Below are 22,253 nucleotides of genomic sequence, written 5' to 3' on the forward strand. Positions count from 1 at the left end.
ATTCTCCGAATTCCGGACAGGAATTCTCCAAATTCCGGACAGGAATTCTCCAAATTCCGGACAGAAGTTCTCCGAATTCCAGACAGGAATTCGACGATTTCCGTATAGGAATTCTCCGAATTCCGTTCAGGAATTCTACGAATTCCGGATAGGAATTCTCCAAATTCCGGACAGGAATTCTCCGAATGCCAGACAGGAATTGTCCGATTTCCGGACAGGAATTCTCCGAATTCCGGACAGGAATTCTCCCAATTCCGGACAGGAATTCTCTACATTCCGGACAGGAATTCTCTGAATTCCGGACAGGGATTCTCTGAATTCCGGACAGGGATTCTCCGAATTCCGGACAGGAATTCTCCGAATTCCGGACAGGGATTCTCCGAATTCCGGACAGGGATTCTCCGAATTTCGGACAGGGATTCTCCGAATTTCGGACAGGGATTCTCCGAATTCCGGACAGGGATTCTCGAATTCCGGCCAGGGATTCTCCGAATTCCGGACAGGGATTCTCCGAATTCCGGACAGGGATTCTCCGAATTCCGGACAGAAATTCTTCGAATTCCGGACAGAAATTCTCCAAATTCCGGACAGGATTTCTCCAAATTCCGGACAGGAATTCTCCTAACTCCGGACAGGAATTCTCCAAATTCCGGGCAGGAATTCTCCAAATTCTGGACAAGAATTCTCCGAATTCCGGACAGGAATTCTCTAAATTCCGGACAGGAATTCTCCGAATTCCGGACAGGAATTCTCCAAATTCTGGTCAGGAATTCTCCGAATTCCGGACAGGAATTCTCCAAATTCCGGACAGGAATTCTCCGAATTCCGGACAGGAATTGTCCGAATTCCGGACAGGCATTCTCCGAATTCCGGATAGGAATTCTCTACATTCCGGACAGGAATTCTCCGAAAAGGAAGGAATTCTCCGAATTCCGTACAGGAATTCTCCGAATTCCGGACAGGAATTCTCCAAATTCCGGACAGGAATTCTCCAAATTCCGGACAGGAATTCTCCAAATTCCGGTCAGGAATTCTCCAAATTCCGGTCAGGAATTCTCCAAATTCCGGTCAGGAATTCTCCAAATTCCGAACAGGAATTCTCCAAATTCCGGACAGGAATTCTCCGAAAAGGAAGGAATTCTCCGAATTCCGGACAGGAATTCTTCAAATTCCGAACAGGAATTCTTCAAATTCTGGACAGGAATTCTCCGAATTCCGGACAGGCATTCTCCAAATACCGGACAGGAATTCTCTACATTCCGGACAGGAATTCTCCGAAAAGGAAGCAATTCTCCGAATTCCGGACAGGAATTCTCCAAATTCCGGACAGGAATTCTCCAAATTCCGGTCAGGAATTCTCCAAATTCCGGTCAGGAATTCTCCAAATTCCGGTCAGGAATTCTCCAAATTCCGGTCAGGAATTCTCCAAATTCCGAACAGGAATTCTCCAAATTCCGGACAGGAATTCTCCAAATTCCGGATAGGAATTCTCCGAGTTCCGTACAGGAATTCTCCGAATTCCGGACAGGAATTCTCCAAATTCCAGACAGGAATTCTTCCGAAAAGGAAGGAATTCTCCGAATTCCGGACAGGAATTAGCCGAATTCCGGACAGGAATTCTCCGAATTCCGGACAGGAGTTCTCCGAATTCCGGACAGGAATTCTCCGAATTCCGAACAGCAATTCTCCGAATTCCGGACAGGAATTCTCCAAATTCCGGACAGGAATTCTCCGAATTCCGGACAGGAATTGTCCGAATTCCGGACAGGCATTCTCCGAATTCCGGATAGGAATTCTCTACAATCCGGACAGGAATTTTTAGCATTAGCATTAGCATTGTTACGGTGTAATTCGTAGATTGGACACTAGTGATACTCATGTTTTACTTTTGAGATCCTTATCTAAAATGCTATCAGAAATCAAGAAGGGGAGTGGTCCTTGATTCCAGTCTTAAACAAAAATAACAAAAGCATGAGGATTACTACTCCTGGCCACGCCCATCTTCACCATAACTAGGGAGAGGAAGGAAGTGTTGATGTAGTACTTACTTAACGAGAGGCCACCGACTTAGCGACACCCTCATAAGTACCACGGAGTTGGATAATGAGGAAGGTATTCGTTGGGTCAGGATTTGCCTGTAGCTGGCAATGTAACCGTGGTAGATCTAACCCCGTAGCACACCACGTAAAGGTGCCTACCCAGCATTACGGGTAACAATCCGGACAGGAATTCTCCGAAAAGGAAGGAATTCTCCGAATTCCGTACAGGAATTCTCCGAATTCCGTACAGGAATTCTCCGAATTCCGGACAGGAATTCTCCACATTCCGGACAGGAATTCTCCAAATTCCGGACAGGAATTCTCCGAATTCCGGACAGGAATTCTCCAAATTCCGGACAGGAATTCTCCGAATTCCGGACAGGAATTCTCCGAATTCCGGACAGGAATTCTACGAATTCCGGACAGGAATTCTACGAATTCCGGACAGGAATTCTCCAAATTCCGGACAGGAATTCTCCTAATTCCGGACAGGAATTCTCCGCATTCCGGACAGGCATTCTCCAAATACCGGACAGGAATTCTCTACATTCCGGACAGGAATTCTCCGAAAAGGAAGCAATTCTCCGAATTCCGGACAGGAATTCTCCAAATTCCGGACAGGAATTCTCCAAATTCCGGTCAGGAATTCTCCAAATTCCGGTCAGGAATTCTCCAAATTCCGGTCAGGAATTCTCCAAATTCCGGTCAGGAATTCTCCAAATTCCGAACAGGAATTCTCCAAATTCCGGACAGGAGTTCTCCAAATTCCGGAATTCTCCGAGTTCCGTACAGGAATTCTCCGAATTCCGGACAGGAATTCTCCAAATTCCGGACATGAATTCTTCCGAAAAGGAAGGAATTCTCCGAATTCCGGACAGGAATTCTCCGAAAAGGAAGGAATTCTCCGAATTCCGGACAGGAATTCTCCAAATTCCGAACAGGAATTCTCCAAATTCAGAACAGGAATTCTCCGAATTCCGAACAGCAATTCTCCGAATTCCGGACAGGAATTCTACGAATTCCGGACAGGAATTCTACGAATTCCGGACAGGAATTCTCCAAATTCCGGGCAGGAATTCTCCGAATTCCGGACAGGAATTGTCCGAATTCCGGACAGGCATTCTCCGAATTCCGGACAGGAATTCTCTACATTCCGGACAGGAATTCTCCGAATTCCAGACAGGTCTCCGAATTCCGGACAGGAATTCTCCGAAAAGGAAGGAATTCTCCGAATTTCGGACAGGAATTCTCCGAATTCCGGACAGGAATTCTCCAAATTCCGGACAGAAGTTCTCCGAATTCCAGACAGGAATTCGACGATTTCCGTATAGGAATTCTCCGAATTCCGTTCAGGAATTCTACGAATTCCGGATAGGAATTCTCCAAATTCCGGACAGGAATTCTCCGAATGCCAGACAGGAATTGTCCGATTTCCGGACAGGAATTCTCCGAATTCCGGACAGGAATTCTCCCAATTCCGGACAGGAATTCTCTACATTCCGGACAGGAATTCTCTGAATTCCGGACAGGGATTCTCTGAATTCCGGACAGGGATTCTCCGAATTCCGGACAGGAATTCTCCGAATTCCGGACAGGGATTCTCCGAATTCCGGACAGGGATTCTCCGAATTTCGGACAGGGATTCTCCGAATTTCGGACAGGGATTCTCCGAATTCCGGACAGGGATTCTCCGAATTCCGGCCAGGGATTCTCCGAATTCCGGACAGGGATTCTCCGAATTCCGGACAGGGATTCTCCGAATTCCGGACAGAAATTCTTCGAATTCCGGACAGAAATTCTCCAAATTCCGGACAGGAATTCTCCGAATTCCGGACAGGAATTCTCCCAATTCCGGACAGGAATTCTCTACATTCCGGACAGGAATTCTCTGAATTCCGGACAGGGATTCTCTGAATTCCGGACAGGGATTCTCCGAATTCCGGACAGGAATTCTCCGAATTCCGGACAGGGATTCTCCGAATTCCGGACAGGGATTCTCCGAATTTCGGACAGGGATTCTCCGAATTTCGGACAGGGATTCTCCGAATTCCGGACAGGGATTCTCCGAATTCCGGCCAGGGATTCTCCGAATTCCGGACAGGGATTCTCCGAATTCCGGACAGGGATTCTCCGAATTCCGGACAGAAATTCTTCGAATTCCGGACAGAAATTCTCCAAATTCCGGACAGGATTTCTCCAAATTCCGGACAGGAATTCTCCTAACTCCGGACAGGAATTCTCCAAATTCCGGGCAGGAATTCTCCAAATTCTGGACAAGAATTCTCCGAATTCCGGACAGGAATTCTACGAATTCCGGACAGGAATTCTCCAAATTCTGGACAGGAATTCTCCGAATTCCGGACAGGCATTCTCCAAATACCGGACAGGAGTTCTCTACATTCCGGACAGGAATTCTCCGAAAAGGAAGCAATTCTCCGAATTCCGGACAGGAATTCTCCAAATTCCGGACAGGAATTCTCCAAATTCCGGACAGGAATTCTCTAAATTCCGCACAGGAATTCTCCAAATTCCGGACAGGAATTCTCCGAATTCCGGACAGGAATTCTCCAAATTCCGGACAGGAATTCTCCAAATTCCGGACAGGAATTCTCCAAATTCCGGACAGGAATTCTCCGAATTCCGGACAGGAATTCTCTATATTCCGGACAGGAATTCTCCGAAAAGGAAGGAATTCTCCGAATTCCGGACAGGAATTCTCCGAATCCCGGACAGGAATTCTCCGAAAAGGAAGGAATTCTCCGAATTCCGGACAGGAATTCTCCGAATCCCGGACAGGAATTCTCCGAAAAGAAAGGAATTCTCCGAATTCCGCACAGGAATTCTCCAAATTCCGGACAGGAATTTTCCAAATTCCGGACAGGAATTCTCCAAACTCCGGACAGGAATTCTCCGAGTTCCGTACAGGAATTCTCCTAATTCCGAACAGGAATTCTGCGAATTCCGTACAGGAATTCTCCGAATTCCGTACAGGAATGCTCCGAATTCCGTCCAGGAATTCTACGAATTCCGGACAGGAATTCTACGAATTCCGGACAGGAATTCTACGAATTCCGGACAGGAATTCTACGAATTCCGGACAGGAATTCTACGAATTCCGGACAGGAATTCTACGAATTCCGGACAGGAATTCTCCTAATTCCGGACAGGAATTCTCCGAATTCCGGACAGAAATTCTCTACATTCCGGACAGGAATTCTCTGAATTCCGGACAGGGATTCTCCGAATTCCGGACTGGGATTCTCCGAATTCCGGACAGGAATTCTCCAAATTTCGGACAGGATATCTCCGAACTCCGGACAGAAATTCTTCGAATTCCGGACAGAAATTCTCCAAATTCCGGACAGGAATTCTCCAAATTCCGGACAGGAATTCTCCAAATTCCGGACAGGAATATTCCAAACTCCGGACTCCGGAATTCCCTGAATTCCGGAATGGAATTCTCTGAATTCCGGAAAGGAATACTTCAAATTCCGGATAGAAATTCTTCGAATTTCGGAAAACAATTCTCCGAATTCCGAAAAGGAATTCTCCGAATATCAGAAAGTAATTCTAAAAAAAATTCTCTAAATTCCGGACAGGAATTCTCCGAATTCCGGACAGGAATTCTCCAAATTCTGGTCAGGAATTCTCCGAATTCCGGACAGGAATTCTCCAAATTCCGGACAGGAATTCTCCGAATTCCGGACAGGAATTCTCCGAATCCCGGACAGGAATTCTCCGAAAAGGAAGGAATTCTCCGAATCCCGGACAGGAATTCTCCGAAAAGGAAGGAATTCTCCGAATTCCGGACAGGAATTCTCCAAATTCCGAACAGGAATTCTCCAAATTCCGAACAGAAATTCTCCGAATTCCGGACAGGAATTCTACGAATTCCGGACAGGAATTCTACGAATTCCGGACAGGAATTCTACGAATTCCGGACAGGAATTCTCCAAATTCTGGACAGGAATTCTCCGAATTCCGGACAGGCATTCTCCAAATACCGGACAGGAGTTCTCTACATTCCGGACAGGAATTCTCCGAAAAGGAAGGAATTCTCCGAATTCCGGACAGGAATTCTCCAAATTCCGGACAGGAATTCTCCAAATTCCGGACAGGAATTCTCCAAATTCCGGACAGGAATTCTCCAAATTCCGGACAGGAATTCTCCAAATTCCGGACAGGAATTCTCCAAATTCCGGACAGGAATTCTCCAAATTCCGGACAGGAATTCTCCAAATTCCGGACAGGAATTCTCCGAATTCCGGACAGGAATTCTCTACATTCCGGACAGGAATTCTCCGAAAAGGAAGGAATTCTCCGAATTCCGGACAGGAATTCTCCGAATCCCGGACAGGAATTCTCCGAAAAGGAAGGAATTCTCCGAATTCCGGACAGGAATTCTCCAAATTCCGGACAGGAATTCTCCAAATTCCGGACAGGAATTCTCCAAATTCCGGACAGGAATTCTCCGAGTTCCGTACAGGAATTCTCCGAATTCCGGACAGGAATTCTCCAAATTCCGAACAGGAATTCTCCGAATTCCGTACAGGAATGCTCCGAATTCCGTCCAGGAATTCTACGAATTCCGGACAGGAATTCTACGAATTCCGGACAGGAATTCTACGAATTCCGGACAGGAATTCTACGAATTCCGGACAGGAATTCTACGAATTCCGGACAGGAATTCTACGAATTCCGGACAGGAATTCTACGAATTCCGGACAGGAATTCTCCTAATTCCGGACAGGAATTCTCCGAATTCCGGACAGAAATTCTCTACATTCCGGACAGGAATTCTCTGAATTCCGGACAGGGATTCTCCGAATTCCGGACTGGGATTCTCCGAATTCCGGACAGGAATTCTCCAAATTTCGGACAGGATATCTCCGAACTCCGGACAGAAATTCTTCGAATTCCGGACAGAAATTCTCCAAATTCCGGACAGGAATTCTCCAAATTCCGGACAGGAATTCTCCAAATTCCGGACAGGAATATTCCAAACTCCGGACTCCGGAATTCCCTGAATTCCGGAATGGAATTCTCTGAATTCCGGAAAGGAATACTTCAAATTCCGGATAGAAATTCTTCGAATTTCGGAAAACAATTCTCCGAATTCCGAAAAGGAATTCTCCGAATATCAGAAAGTAATTCTAAAAAAATTGAAATAAGTCAAAGAATCGACTGAAACAATTTAACGAATTTTTTTGGGAAAGTTAACCCTAAAAAATTAAAGAATCGTTTGAGCGAATAATTTATTTTATATAATTTCCTACGGGAAAGGTCTATTATCAACATTGAGTTGGGAAGTGTGTACTAAACAAGGAGAACATTCCGCATCGATTCGAAACAGATACCTGGGATACCCACCATCGTTTATTGATTTATTTGTCAATTACTTTCCAGACACTGTTTACCGTCAGCGATCAGCTCCTGTTGTTGTTTGTTGCGTGTTGGCATCTGAAGTTGTTTCTTAACGCAACTGCCAGTGGATTTCATGTTCGAATTTAGATCCGATTCGTGCCGCTTGAGAAGCTGCGATAGACGCTCCATCTGCGGTTGAAGGGTGCCTTCTATTTGCGATTGGATCTGACAAAAGGAAACGAGCATTGAATTATAACCTTTAAGCTACATAAGTTTGACATAAAACGAAATAAAGTCTTACATTTTTCTTCGTGCAACTTCCCACGTTGAAAATAGACGAAACAAAGGTATTGATTGACGAACCTTCCAACTTATGTGCACAACTCTGTACATCCGTCACGATTTGGCTGTACTTCTCTATTGCCCTTTTGAGCATACCCTCCTGCAAGGCCAATGCGCTTTGTGCGTTCTCAAAGCACGGTTGGATTCCTTGCTGCAATGCAGCTTCATACTGCTTAAACGATTCCTGAATACGTTGCAAACACTGTTGAGATATTTTTTCTTTCGATGCCTTCAACTTTGTGAACGCTTCAGAAATTTTGTTCCCCATCATCTCAGCACTTTTGTCGATCATTTTCCATAGCTTCTTCACTGCGTTTGACTTTTTTCGATGAAATTGATCCACCAACGACTGAACCTTCCCCGGAATGGTGTCCAGTTCTTCAACAAGGTTTGCAATGTTGAAAAATCTTTTCAATCTGTCGAAAAAACTTCCCTCGCCGTCCCGCTCCTCATCGGTAGCATTCTGTTCGGTTGCATTGCCATTGGCCGCAGGCACATCAAGGAACATCGCCTTGGTCATATCTGGCGGCAACTCCAGCTTGGGTTTGAAATCACCCAAACCGTTGCCCGAATCGAGCAGCTTGGGATCCAGGTCGTACTCTCGGCCAAACTCCTGCGGAGGTTCTTCCTCGTCCTCCCAGATGTCACTCATATCGAAGTCATCGTTATCCGATGGCTCAGTGGTGGAGTTTTTCTGCTCAGGGGTTGCGTCTTGAATTGGCTCCGGTTTTTCCGGAGATTTTTGATCCTTTGCAGTGGTTTCATTATTCGGATCGTTTGGTGAACCTTGAGTAGTTGATTCGCTGGACTCGCCTGGTACGCTTGCTTGACTGGTACTTTGTACGTTTTCTTGTGTAGATTTCTCGGTTTCGTTCTTCGAAGTAATCGATTCTCCTTCTGTTGTGTTGTCTAACAGCTCGGTTGTTCTTTTCTCCGTCGCTTCATTTGACAGTTCTGTCGAAGATTCCTGTGTTACAGCACTAGATTTTGTGTCACTTGTTTGTGTCGATTTCTCGGTTTCTTCACCTGAACTTGATGACTCTGTTGCTTCCGAAGGCTCGGCCACCTCTTTCATGGCTTTTGTTGTTCTATCTTGTCGGTTGTCGTTTGACTTATGAGAGTTGTCGGTGTGCTTCAGCGTGGTCATTGATTCTACTGTCGTTGTTTCGCCTGAACCAGTCACTTTCTTCTCACTGTCTTCATCCTCACTTCCGACTGATGTTGACGCCTCTGTGTTCTGAATCCCTTGCCCAGCCGACGCCATTGAAGTTTCTGTTTGACCATCGGCTTCTCCTTGGGTCGTTCCGTCCCTCACAAACTGTAAATAACCACAAATTACTAATCGACCTTCACCGCAAATCTTCATCGCCTAAATCGAATCGAATGGGTAAATATTTCTCTAGCAATCGAAAATAACTGTCCCTGCCCGCTTCATTCCCGCATGTATTGCCCATTACTTCGGAATCGACCTCCTCCATCTGATGTCTATCGTTCGAAGAACGTCGAACCGGCGGCAGTCAAAAGCAGCTCCATTTGCACGAAAGCACGCACTTCAGCCTGTGTCGGTCGGTACGATTCGAATATAGGCTTGAAGACTTGGAGTGAGCCGGTTGTTATGCAAAACGACGCCGGCTTCTTCCCATTCGATGGGTCGGTACTAACCTGCAGATTCATCTTCCCCAGCCCCGGAATGCGAAACTCCAGAGCGGAAGTCCCCCACCATGATACAGTGCTGCTGCTGGCACAAATCAAGACAACCATTATCGGGATTATCTCCATGCCAGGTGACTTATTTCTGTACTTCTGCCGCCCGCCCGGGGTGATGATGCCAAAATGGGTTTAGTGGAACAGGACTAGCATTTGGCCCTATGATGACAACAATGATGGTGGCACTGGCTTTGGTTCAGAGATTTTAATCAGAACAATGGAACCACCAAGCTCTTTCGTTGGCGCGATAGTACTATGTGGATGGAAATGTAGAACTGGGGTTGGATGCAGGCAACGGAAATGAGAAGGATAATACTTTTTCACTACGCTCACGTTTCAGACGTAGTAAAGCGCAGAATGCTTTGTTGGGAAAGGGACTACCATTCCGGTGTCGACGGAAGGTCATATTTATAGACGTTTATCTTCGTTTGTTTGCGCCTTTCGCAGGGATGCCGACGAATAATAAATTTATTTTCTGCCATGTTTCACAACCTGGGAGCATAGGTTTCAATTAATTCCATCAAAACTGTATCCTTCTATAAATTGGAATGTTGTTGACAAAATCCTATTTTTCCGAGCGCGAATAATTTTAATTTGAAAACGACATCCCTTTGCTAGCACGCTGGGAAAGATGGTAACAGTGCTGTTTGCTGTTTAATCAGCTGAAACTGAAGCGTGTTTTCTTTGTTTGTGCGCACAATCACTCACGGGAACTGTTCCTGCAAAGAAACCCAAACGAACAGCAGAGTAAACCTTCATCAAATGCTAATAGGACTCAAGGGATTTAATCTGTGTTGCGCAATAATTCCACAGCTTCGAGTAAAGCAGGTGTACCTAACTTCATCTGACAAGGTGAACGGTACGATTGACCGGTGAAATTTATGGACCCGTCACGTAGCTTGATGGAAGGTCATTCTGGTTCAACTTGTATCGTTCTACTGGTGTACGAGTATGTTGCTTCTAGTAGTAAGCACTCGCATGGGCAACGTTGAACCCCATGCATTATTTTGAACGATTTTGATCTCAAAACTGTTGGGTGTATGATACGACACCATTGACGCCTCCTCTATGCCAACGAAGTTACATTCAATACAGTGGCGTCATGCCGTCAGTTGCAGTGAGATCAAAGCCAACCAAGGGAGGATTCTAGGTTGCAGGAGAAATTTCCCATTTTTCCAACCCCCTGCAACAAATTCATCTCAGGAGAAAAGAATAAAGCATAATTTTCGTCGTTTTATTTTTGCAAACTACTCATCCCATCAAAAGCAAAGCTATGAAAAGGAATTTAATTTGTTTTATTATTTTTGAGACGTTGTTTTGTATTTCGTTCTTTCGCGATGAGATGAACATATGTTTAGTGAGGTGGAAATGGGAATAATTAGCCTATAAAATGATAAAAATAATCGCAAATATAAGAAAGAAGAATCTTTATCCCTTCACACTTAACTGATTCTACATATTTCTGTGAGTTTTACAGAATATATCAATAGCTGAACTATTCGATATTTATGTATTTCACAGATGTTACTTAACTTTGAAAATCATATTAAAAACTAAATTTCATCATTATTTTAAGTGATCTTGTTTATCTCTACAAAAAGCCCGAAAACTATGAACAGTGAAAAATTATAAGTGAAAAGTGAGAAGGGAGAAGCATGAAAGTATAAGTTAGAAGAAAAGAGGAATGCGATAAGATAGTCTCACATATCTGAGAAATAAAAAAAGGTACACGGAAGACATAAACTATCCAATAGTGAGTTCAATTCACCCAACCTCGAACATCCGTACGGGAAGCCAAAATTGAGTAAATGGGGTCGAAGTAGTTTGTCTTCACTCCCATGTTAAAAAAGTACCCAACGGAAAATTTATTTACCCAAATGGAGGTTTATTTCACTCAATTTCGACCTCAGTTAATAAAACTCAAAATTGGCTTCCCGTATTGAACTGAGCGCCGTTGGATTGTTTCGCTCTTTTGTTTTTGACAACAGAAGAAAGAGTGGATGAGAAAGAGAAAAAATAACTCAAAAGTAAGTTTAAAAAAAACTCTACGCTGGGTACTTTTTTTCTTCCGAGTATTGTAAGAATCGAGAAATGAGAAATGAAAAAAAGAGAAGTGAGAAATGAGAAGTGACAAGTAAGAATAATGAGTTATGAAAAGCGAGGATTGAGAATTTAGAAAAATGAAACGTGAGAAGTGAGGATTGAGGAATATGGACAAAGTGAGAATCTTTCCTTTTCATTCTTGATTAGTTTTTTCTCTTTTCTTAGGCCGATGCAAATATTTACAACCTATTTTGTCTCCCTCCTCGGATTTTTTTACCAAAAAATAATATTTTGAGGGCGCAACAAAACAAAATTCGGATAATTTATAGGAATTTCAAAACATTCTTCAACAAATCCGAGGAGTTTTTTGATTTTTTTCATTTGAATATTTTTTTGGAGACCTTAAGGGGGGCTTGCCTTTTCGGAGACAGTTAGGACGAAATGTTAATTAAATATTTGTAACCGCCTTATTATTTGATTCGTTCTCTGTTTTAATTTATCCATTTTCGTTTCTCTGTTTTTTTTCTTTTTTCCTCCTTTTTAATTTATAATCCATTATTTGTTATTTATCCTTCTTAATCTTGTTATTTTTTACTTTCTTCATCTTATTATTTCCTTCATCTTCTCTCTTCTTTATTCTTCTTCTGTTCATCTTTCTTCTTTCTTGTTTCTTATTCCATATTTCTCGGGTACTTATTCAAAAGCACGAATGCGATTTTGTAAACAAAGATTCAAACGTCGATTTGTCCAATCAGATGGCACTCCCACGCAAACCAACACCATGACTTCTTCTTATTATTATTATTGGTATTCCATCCCCACATTGGGACAGAGCAGCTTCGCAGCTTAGTGTTCATTAAGCACTTCCACAGTTATTAACATCGAAGTTTCTAAGCCAAGTTACCATTTCTGCATTCGTATATCATGAGGCCAACACGATGATATTTTTATGCCCATGGAAGTCGAGACAATTTCCAATCCGAAAACTGCCTAGACCGGCACCGGGAATCAAACCCAGCCACCCTCAGCATGGTCTTGCTTTGTAGCCGCGCGTCTTACCGCACGACTAAGGAGGGCCCCAACACCATGAACAGGTGGCTAAAGTCTCCCTTTACTTGTCTGTGGTGATGGTTTGCGTGAGAGTCCTATCAGTTTGAAAAAATCAACGCATGATTCTTTGTTTACAAAATCAAATACGTCTTTTTAAGATTTCTTCTTCTTTTTTCCTCTTTTTTCTTAACTTTTGTTTTTCACTATCCTCATTTTTTTTTCTTTCGTCCGTCTTTCTTGTTCCTTCTTCCTTTTCATTCCATCCGGAATCCTTACAGGATTGCATACGGTATCCGGACAGGATTCCATCGGGAATCCGGACAGGATTACATCGGGAATCCGGACAGGTATCCATCGGAAATCCGGACAGGATTCCATCGGATCCTCTCCGGATTCCGGATGAGGATCCTTTCCGGATTCCGGATGAGGATCCTTTCCGGATTCCGGATGAGGATCCTTTCCGGATTCCGGATGAGGATCCTTTCCGGATTCCGGATGAGGATCCTCTCCGGATTCCGGATGGAATTCTTTCCGGATTCCGGATGGAATCCTTTCCGGATTCCGGATGGAATCCTTTCCGGATTCCGGATGGAATCCTTTCCGGATTCCGGATGGAATCCTCTCCGGATTCCGGATGGAATCCTCTCCGGATTCCGGATGGAATCCTCTCCGGATTCCGGATGGAATCCTCTCCGGATTCCGGATGGAATCCTCTCCGGATTCCGGATGGAATCCTCTCCGGATTCCGGATGGAATCCTCTCCGGATTCCGGATGGAATCCTCTCCGGATTCCGGATGGAATCCTGCTCGGATTCCGGATGGAATCCTGCTCGGATTCCGGATGGATTCCTGCTCGGATTCCGGATGGAATCCTCTCCGGATTCCGGATGGATTCCTCTCCGGATTCCGGATGGATTCCTCTCCGGATTCCGGATGGATTCCTCTCCGGATTCCGGATGGATTCCTCTCCGGATTCCGGCTGGAATCCTCTCCGGATTCCGGATGGAATCCTGATCGGATTCCGGATGGAATCCTGCTCGGATTCCGGATGGAATCCTGCTCGGATTCCGGATGGAATCCTGCTCGGATTCCGGATGGAATCCTGCTCGGATTCCGGATGGAATCCTGCTCGGATTCCGGATGGAATCCTGCTCGGATTCCGGATGGAATCCTGCTCGATTCCGGATGAATCCTGCTCGATTCCGGATGGAACTCCTGCTCCGGATTCGATTCTTCGGAATTGCCTTTGACCGATGAATCTCGTTCGTCCGAGCAGCGGAGTTCAATTTCAGCGATGGTAAGCTGCCTTTCCAAATGGAAATTTCGAACTCTGTTTAATGAATGCCTGTTTAACCTGAACGTCTACCGTTCAAAGATAATCGAACTTGCGGAAGCATTTGAATGGAGAACTAACCAAAGGCTGCATGTCAAAAATGTGCACAGAGATAAAAAAAGAAAAACAAGAATTACAATCCGGAAAGGATTCCATCTGAATGCAGGATTCCATCCGAATCAGCAAGATTCCACATGAATCTGAGCAGGATTCCACCGAATCCGGAGTAGCAGGATTCCACTGGAACTGAGCAGGATTCCAACCAGGAACTGGAGCAGGATTCAACCCAAATCCGAGCAGGATTCTACCTGGAACTGAGTAGATTCCACCTGACTACCGACAGGATTCCATCCAAATCCGAGGAGGATTCCATCCGGAATCGGGACGGATTCCATCCAAATCCAAGCAGGATTCCATCTGAACTGAGCAGGATCGCCAGAACTGAGCAGTGATCTGAACTGAGCAGATCATCCGAATCCGGCAGGACCCTGGAATTCAATCTGAACTGACAGGTGATTCCGACGAGCGTGGATTGATCTGAACTGAGCGAACATCTGAACTGAGCCATCTGGGAATCCGGAGCATCTGGAATCTGCGAGGATCCATCGGAATCAGTTAGATTCATCTGAATCCGAGCCCATGGTGAGCGATTCCATCTGGAACTGGATTGAACTGACTCCATTCGAGAGCAGAATCTATTCGATCCAGGAGTCTACTGAACTCCGAGCATTCATCTGAATTGAGCAGGACCATCCTGGAATCAGATTCGAATCTGACCGAGCATTCGAACTTTCATTCCGGACGGGAATCCATCGGAATCTTTACGGAATCCTGCTCGATTCCGGATGAACTTGCTCGATTCCGGATGGAACTGCTCGGATTCCGGATGAACTCGTCGGATTCCGGATGGAACCTGCTCGAGATTCCGGATGGAATCCTGCTTCGATTCGGATGAACTTGCTCGATTCCGGATGGAACTTCGCTCGATATTCCGGATGGAATCCTGCTCGATTCCGGATGGAATCCTGCTCGACTCCGATGGAACTTGCTCGATTCCGGATGGAACTCGCTCGATTCCGGATGGAATCCTGCTCGATTCCGGATGAACCCTGCTCGATTCGGATGGAATCTGCTCGATTCCCGGATGGAATCCTTACCGATTCCGATGGAATGCTCGGATCTGGATGGAACTGCTCGATTCGAGGGATTAATCCCTGCTCGATATTCCGGATGGAACTTGCTCGATTCCGATGGAATCCTGCTCGATTCCGGATGGAACTTGGTCGATTCAGGATGGAATCCCTGCTTGATTCCGATGGAATGACAAGTTGATTCCGGATGAACTGCTCAGATTCCGGATGGAATCCTCCTCGGATTCCGGATGGAATCCTGCTCGAGTCCGGTGGAACTTACCGGATTCCGGCAGAACTGCTCGATTTAGGGTTGAATCCTGCTCGGATTCCTGGTGGAATCCTGCTCGGATTCCGAGTGGAATCCTGCTCGGATTCCGGGTGGAATCCTGCTCAGATTCCGTATGGAATCCTGCTCGGATTCCGGATGGAATCCTGCTCGGATTCCGGATGGAATCCTTTCCGGATTTGTAATTCTTGTTTTTTCTTTTTTATCCTTCCTAATATTGATATTTTTTACTTTCTTCATCCTATTATCTTCCTCCATCTTCTCTCTTCTTCTTCTTCCTCCCATCGACTTTCTTGTATCATGTTCCTTCTTTTTAGTTTCTTCTGCCAAATTTCTTCTTCAATTTACATTTTTTTTCGTTTTATTTTTTTCTTTACTTTTGTTTTTTACTTTCTCCATTTTTTTCTTTCTTCCGTCTTTCTTGTTCCTTCTTCTTTTTATTTCTACTTACTTCAATCTTAGGGGCCTTCAATCTTCCTTCTTTCTTATACTTTCTCCCTACTTCTTTCTTCATTATTCCATTCTCCATTCTTGCTTCCTGCTTTTCCCATATCTTTCGTTCCATCTTCCTGTTTCATTCTTCCCAATTTTTTCTTCCTTCTTCTTTCTTCATTATTCCATTGGAATTTCAAGATTTACGTACGGAATAATATAATTCAAACGCACTCGCAAAACACCGCAGTGCACTTGACTCAACCTTTGACAGTTAATATATGGGCCTGACGTTTTGGGCTGATGGTTCATTCGTTTTGATATGTTGTCTTTTCAGCAACAGACGTTGCTCAGCCCACAAAATGTCCTAAAAGTCTCAAACACAAAAATATAATTTTTACCATACCATTAGACCATCATCAGAATTTATATAACATCGGTTCATGTATTCTCGATCGATGCACTATCGTTTGCAATCATAAACGATGTAGGGCTTTAGAACTCAATTAATCAATGTATTAGACCTTATTGGAAAACTAGATGAAATGCTGAATTTATGTTATCAAAAATATTAGTGAAGTATTATTAGCGTACGTGTTTGATTTGAGTTTTTTTTTTATTGTATACGATAACGGAGTTGTAGCGCTAGTTTCAGTAACTTAAACTAAATGATTGCAATTTTGTTATCATTTAGTTTAAGTTACTGAAACTATAGTAAAAACTTCGTTACTAGTGGAATTCAAACAACGAACCATTAGGCAGAGTTGCAGAAAAACCTTCGCACTAGAAGTCCACCACACAACACTATTCAGCTTTTGGAAGGAGTTATTGACAAACTACTAAATGATAGAACGCGAATTACTAATTGATCGATAACATCATTGGTGCAGTTGAGTTATTACGGAAGAAAAAATCCATGAAGAGAAATCGATCAATACAGTTACGGCCATATGATCCTAAGCGCGAGATAACTATTTTAATATTTAGATTTTTTGGAATGCGCAATCGTTATGAAATTCAATAGTGATCAACTAAACTTTATTCTTTGTCGAAAGCAACTGGTTGCAAGAGAATCTGTTGAGGATTACTATGTGAAAAAATTGCCAATACAATGTGTGCACACACACACATACACACGGACAGACAGACATTTGCTCGGTTCATCTAGCTGAGTCGATTGGTATAAAACACTATGGGTCTTTGAGCCTTCTACAAAAAGTTCGTTTTTGGAATGAAATGATAGCCTTTCGATACAACTTTGTTATACGAGAAAGGTATAAATGGCGTTAAGTATTTGAGAACAAAGTAACTTAGAAGTATATGCATTCGAGCATTAGGAAAGTTAAGGAGTTCGAAATTTGGTACTTAGAAATGAAAAAAATATATTTTTTTTTAGTTAGGGTTCTTTAAATCTCTATTTTTTTTAGTTTGAAGAAGTGTTTCTTTTATCATTATGTTATTCAACATCCTAAAAATAAGGAAATGTAAAAAATACTGAAATTTACTAATTCCGCTTTTCAGGATCTTGGAATATAAAAATGGAAATGTTTTAGATTTCTATAAGCTGTTAAATATTCGAATTTCGGAGTCTCAGAATTTTGAGTGTCCAAATTCAACCTAAACAATTGAATTTCTAAGTTTAATAATCAAGTATATTTTCGTTCGCTTACACAGTGTTAGAAACAAAAACCACAATATCAAACTTCCTGTCAATTGTTTTATATGGTTTATGGAATTTCGCTTTAAGGAATTAATCCAATTGAGAATCGCTCTAACTCTAACTATGTATATAGCTATACCGAGGATTTCATCCCTAAAATGGCTGCTTTCAATTAGTTATTCAGTTTACGTGAAGCAACTTGTCACCATTAATAGATGAATTACCAAGAATTAATTACGATTTAGACTGCTATTGGCATCGCGTTACCATCAAACCAGTACGACATAATCCCATGAGCTTCATCCATTCCCTGTCATTGTCACGAACACTAACAAAGCATCGCTGCTGCCGTCGCCCACAAATGGCTGTCATCAATATGCACTAATGTGGCTAATTCGTATCAATATTATAATTATCTATGCTCCTTCCGGGCAGACACCGTGCAATCAAAACACATCATCGACATCCTCTTCCCCGTCGCCTCCGAAAACCTCTCCAGCGCTCGTGGGCCTTTGTTCTTGTTGTTGCTTTTGCAGGCACCCCCGGGCTTGTTCGACAATTCGCTCCTGTCCTCGATCCAGCAACTTCTTGCGGTTGACCACACATTCCTGGAACTTTCCCAACCGTACGGTAAGGCTGTCCGAAACGTTTGCCATGGCACCGGAAAATCTGTTCATGCCATTGGTCGCAACTTTCGCAACGCTTCCAACCTATGATGGAAAATTTTCTAATGAACTGTGTAAATTGGTTACGAGCAGGATTGAGGGTTTCGAGCAGGATTACTGAGAAAAAAAGTAAATGCGATTCTACAACTGTGTTTGATGTATTGAAAAATAAAATATGTAATAGCAATTCAATTCCACACTGTACCGATTCACTCACCATGTTTCCCACACAGGAATCTAAACTGATTCCGATTCGTCCTGCCGCGAAGCAATCTTCCACCCTTAGAAAAGGCCTCTCCAGCAGACTCCGTTCCCGCTCAATCCACGCTTCGTGTTGATCCACCTGTCGCTTCGCAAACATTCTACAAGCGGCCACATTCTCGTTCAGTCGTTGCTCATAGCTGGCGATGCCCTTCTGAATACTCTGCAGGCACGTGTTCGAATCTGGAAGGCACACGTCCCGAAACTCTTCCAAGTGATTGGCAAATGAGTCGTGGATCTTCTTATTGATTTCCGTCACGGTAGCATGGACTTTCGCCATCGAAGCTTGGTGACGTTGTTTGACGAATCCCATCCACTGGTTGGTGTAAAGCTGAGCCACAGCACGATACTCATCGATTATGGTTTTTAACTCCAGGCCCATTTCGGAAATCCTTGGCAGCTGGAATATGTTGGTAAAACGGCTCCACGTCAGTGTGAGATCCGGCATTGGGGGCGCTTTCGGAATCGCCCGAATCGTGCTGTTTATCGACTCCAAAGAGAACAATTTCCCGTCAAACTGAATAGAATCCTTGGGGTAGACGTCCGATACGCAAGTCGGTAAGCTTTCATCGATTTCCGATTCCGCGATATCGGTAGACTCCTCCGTAGTCGAGTCCATTCCCTGCGTCAAAGAGGCATTAAAAAAAACGCTTACTTACTTCCGCTCAGAAAGTTTCCACCCCAATAAAACAGTACGGAAAATATATCCACCGCTGCTCGGACGAACGCTCCCATCCCCAGCAAAGGCAGAATCACAGACAACACCAAGGAAATTGCACTGCTCTTCATTTCCGAGCCTCAATTGCAAACCGACCACAGTGCCGATAGTTGTGGAATTGAGTGGGAAATCAGTTCCTCTCGATGTTCTTCATTCCGGTGCTGCATCTCCTATCGGTGGCACACGTACAGCAGGAGCTTTGCCTGGAATCGCTTTATGCCCACGTCTTGTCGGTACATAGAAGGGGACGATAGAGTCAAACGATACAAACTGATTTTTAACCTTCGATAACTAACCTGGTTTGAACAGCACATTAGGTGTTGAAGACTTGAGAAAAATGGTGGAATTATTCTGCTAAATGCATTATTTTTTCATGATTTATGATTTCGTGTTTCAAGCAGTCTACATCTGCAACACTTTGTTCCGTAATCTGAAAAAGTGACGTATACGCCATATTCCATTAATGGTGTTAACGAGTTAGTAATAATCGAACTCTTTAACAGAAAAATGAAAAATTTGAGTGTTGTAATTTGGCGCATACGTCACTTTTTCAGGTTACGGCAGAAGTTCAGGATTTATTAGAGGTGTGCGCCGCGGCGCCACGCCGCCGCCGCCGACATTTTTGCGTCGGCGCGCCGCCGTTTAAAATTTTCCACGCCGATTCAAATTTGAAGAAATCCGCAAAATTTTCTGTGGAAATTCCGAAGATTCAGTGGAATTTCCATATAATTTACTGATAGATTTCTACAACATTACGTTGAAACTGCAGAGGCTTTTTTGTGAAGATACCAATGCTTTTCATGAAAATTCCATACAATTTCTTGTTAAAATTTCGAAAGGCTCTCCTTAAAAACTAAGCAAAGCTTCGTGTGACAACTGCGAGGGATTTTCCGTTGATATCCAAAAAAAATCTCCATGGAATTGAATTTTTGAAAGTTGTTTGGCCGAATATGTCGTTTAACCAAAAAGACTATTTGGTAAAAGCCTACCCGCGCAAAGCTTGAGAGCAAATCGATAACTTGTTTTAAATTCGAGACGAGCCAGCCCAGGGCTGAAAGCTAATAAAGACAAAAAAAATTGTTTTAAATCATCGATTATGTTTACTCAATTTGATATCTTGTAATGGTTAAAATAACAAAACAAATAGCAGAAAAATCTAACTGTGAAAGCAAATTAAAAACTATTCCTGCTGTAGATGAAAACAAATCGATAACTAATTTTGATATTGGTTTCCGACAACAAAATAGGTACATAGTTTGATATAAGTCATATCATTCAATTTAGTAATATACAGCAATATGAGATGAAAATATGTTCTCATTATGTTTTCCGGGAACTGCCCACACGAAGGGAGATCCGACGACGAGAAAGAAGCGTTCTATGCGCAGCTGGAGCAGACATACGATGGATGCCCACTGCGGGACGTCAAAATCGTCATCGGTGACATGAACGCTCAGGTAGGAAGGGAGGAAATGTATAGACCGGTCATCGGACCGGATAGTCTGCATACCGTATCGAACGACAACGGCCAACGATGCATAAACTTTGCAGCCTCCCGCGGAATGGTAGTACGAAGCACTTTCTTCCCCCGTAAGAATATCCACAAGGCCACATGGAAATCACCTAATCAAGTAACGGAAAACCAAATCGACCACGTTCTAATCGACGGTAAATTCTTCTCCGACATCACGAACGTACGCACTTACCGCAGTGCGAATATTGAATCCGACCACTACCTCGTCGCAGTGTGTCTGCGCTCAAAACTCTCGACGGTGATCAACACGCGTCGGAGTCGTCTGACGCGGCTAAACATTGGGCGGCTGCAAGACAGTAGACTAGCCCAAGACTACGCGCAGCAGCTGGAAGTGGCACTCCCAACGGAAGAGCAGCTAGGCGCAGCATCTCTTGAAGACGGCTGGAGAGATATTCGATCCGCCATTGGAAGCACCGCAACCGCTGCACTAGGCACGGTGGCTCCGGATCAGAGAAACGATTGGTATGACGGCGAATGTGAGCAGTTAGTTGAGGAGAAGAATGCAGCATGGGCGAGATTGCTGCAACACCGCACGAGGGCGAACGAGGCACGATACAAACGGGCGCGGAACAGACAAAACTCGATTTTCCGGAGGAAAAAGCGCCAGCAGGAAGATCGAGACCGTGAAGAGACGGAGGAACTGTATCGCGCTAATAACGCACGAAAGTTCTATGAGAAGTTGAACCGTTCACGTAAGGGCCACGTGCCACAGCCCGATATGTGTAAGGACATAAACGGGAACCTTCTTACGAACGAGCGTGAGGTGATCCAAAGGTGGCGGCAGCACTACGAAGAGCACCTGAATGGCGATATGGCAGACGACGGTGGCGGTATGGTAATGAACCTAGAAGCACGCGCGCAGGACATGCGACTTCCGGCTCCGAATCTCCAGGAAATACAGGAGGAGATCGGCGGGCTGAAAAACAACAAAGCCCCTGGAGTTGACCAACTACCAGGAGAGCTGTTTAAACACGGTAGTGAAGCACTGGCTAGAGCGCTGCACTGGGTGATTACCAAGGTTTGGGAGGATGAGGTTCTGCCGCAGGAGTGGATGGAAGGTGTCGTGTGTCCCATCTACAAAAAGGGCGATAAGCTGGATTGTAGCAACTACCGCGCAATCACATTGCTGGACGCCGCCTACAAGGTACTCTCCCAAATTTTATGCCGTCGACTAACACCAATTGCAAGAGAGTTCGTGGGGCAGTACCAGGCGGGATTTATGGGTGAACGCTCTACCACAGACCAGGTGTTCGCCATACGTCAGGTATTGCAGAAATGCCGCGAATACAACATGCCCACACATCATCTATTTATGGACTTCAAAGCCGCATATGATACAATCGATCGGGACCAGCTATGGCAGCTAATGCACGAAAACGGATTTCCGGATAAACTGATGCGGTTGATCAAGGCGACGATGGATCGGGTGATGTGCGTAATTCGAGTTTCAGGGGTATTCTCGAGTCCTTTCGAAACCCGTAGAGGGTTACGGCAAGGTGATGGTCTTTCGTGTCTGCTATTCAACATCGCTTTGGAGGGAGTAATACAAAGGACAGGGATTGACACGAGTGGTACGATTTTCACGAAGTCCGTCCAGTTATTTGGTTTCGCCGACGACATTGATATCATGGCACGTAACTTTGAGAGGATGGAGGAAGCCTACATCAGACTGAAAAGCGAAGCTAA

At 44.2% G+C, this 22,253-nt stretch overlaps 4 protein-coding genes across 5 annotated transcripts in view; 1 reads left to right on the top strand and 3 right to left on the bottom strand.

Annotated features, from left to right (window-relative positions):
* LOC134203947 (uncharacterized) overlaps positions 1-22,253 on the top strand; it is a 356,366-nt gene that overhangs the window by 218,037 nt on the left and 116,076 nt on the right. The window lies entirely within an intron of this gene.
* Positions 1-22,253, bottom strand: part of LOC134203956 (uncharacterized) — a 190,957-nt gene that overhangs the window by 64,639 nt on the left and 104,065 nt on the right. The gene's annotated exons all lie outside the window — the stretch shown is intronic.
* On the bottom strand, positions 7,289-9,860 carry LOC134203634 (uncharacterized). Of its 2 annotated transcripts, XM_062678593.1 has the most exons (4): positions 9,408-9,860; positions 8,772-9,063; positions 7,705-8,699; positions 7,289-7,628 (listed from the first exon to the last, which is right to left on the bottom strand). In XM_062678593.1, exons 1-4 carry the CDS (start codon positions 9,522-9,524, stop codon positions 7,431-7,433), a joined length of 1,602 nt encoding a protein of 533 aa, XP_062534577.1. In that variant the 5' UTR covers positions 9,525-9,860; the 3' UTR covers positions 7,289-7,430. The 2 variants fall into 2 exon arrangements, with proteins under 2 accessions (XP_062534577.1, XP_062534531.1); XM_062678547.1 differs by having other exon boundaries at positions 7,705-9,063; positions 9,408-9,842.
* Positions 17,644-19,218, bottom strand: LOC134203789 (uncharacterized). The gene is made up of 3 exons (XM_062678670.1): positions 19,012-19,218; positions 18,272-18,937; positions 17,644-18,099 (listed from the first exon to the last, which is right to left on the bottom strand). The coding sequence occupies exons 1-3, from the start codon at positions 19,102-19,104 to the stop codon at positions 17,836-17,838; spliced, it is 1,023 nt and encodes a 340-aa protein (XP_062534654.1). The 5' UTR covers positions 19,105-19,218; the 3' UTR covers positions 17,644-17,835.

Source organism: Armigeres subalbatus, chromosome 1, assembly GCF_024139115.2.
Source record: "Armigeres subalbatus isolate Guangzhou_Male chromosome 1, GZ_Asu_2, whole genome shotgun sequence".
In the NCBI taxonomy this organism is placed as follows: Eukaryota; Metazoa; Arthropoda; class Insecta; order Diptera; family Culicidae; genus Armigeres; species Armigeres subalbatus.

Excerpts from the sequence above, each read along its gene's own strand:
- LOC134203634 (XM_062678547.1), bottom strand. The coding sequence starts at position 9,524 with ATGGAGATAATCCCGATAATGGTTGTCTTGATTTGTGCCAGCAGCAGC. Across the intron at positions 9,064-9,407 it reads TGGGGAAGATGAATCTGCAG|TTTGTGAGGGACGGAACGAC; the intron begins GTTAGTACCGAC and ends GGTTATTTACAG. Across the intron at positions 7,629-7,704 it reads GAAGTTGCACGAAGAAAAAT|ATCCAATCGCAAATAGAAGG; the intron begins GTAAGACTTTAT and ends TCCTTTTGTCAG.
- LOC134203789 (XM_062678670.1), bottom strand. The coding sequence starts at position 19,104 with ATGAAGAGCAGTGCAATTTCCTTGGTGTTGTCTGTGATTCTGCCTTTG. Across the intron at positions 18,938-19,011 it reads CAGCGGTGGATATATTTTCC|GGAATGGACTCGACTACGGA; the intron begins GTACTGTTTTAT and ends TCTTTGACGCAG. Across the intron at positions 18,100-18,271 it reads ATTCCTGTGTGGGAAACATG|GTTGGAAGCGTTGCGAAAGT; the intron begins GTGAGTGAATCG and ends TTTCCATCATAG.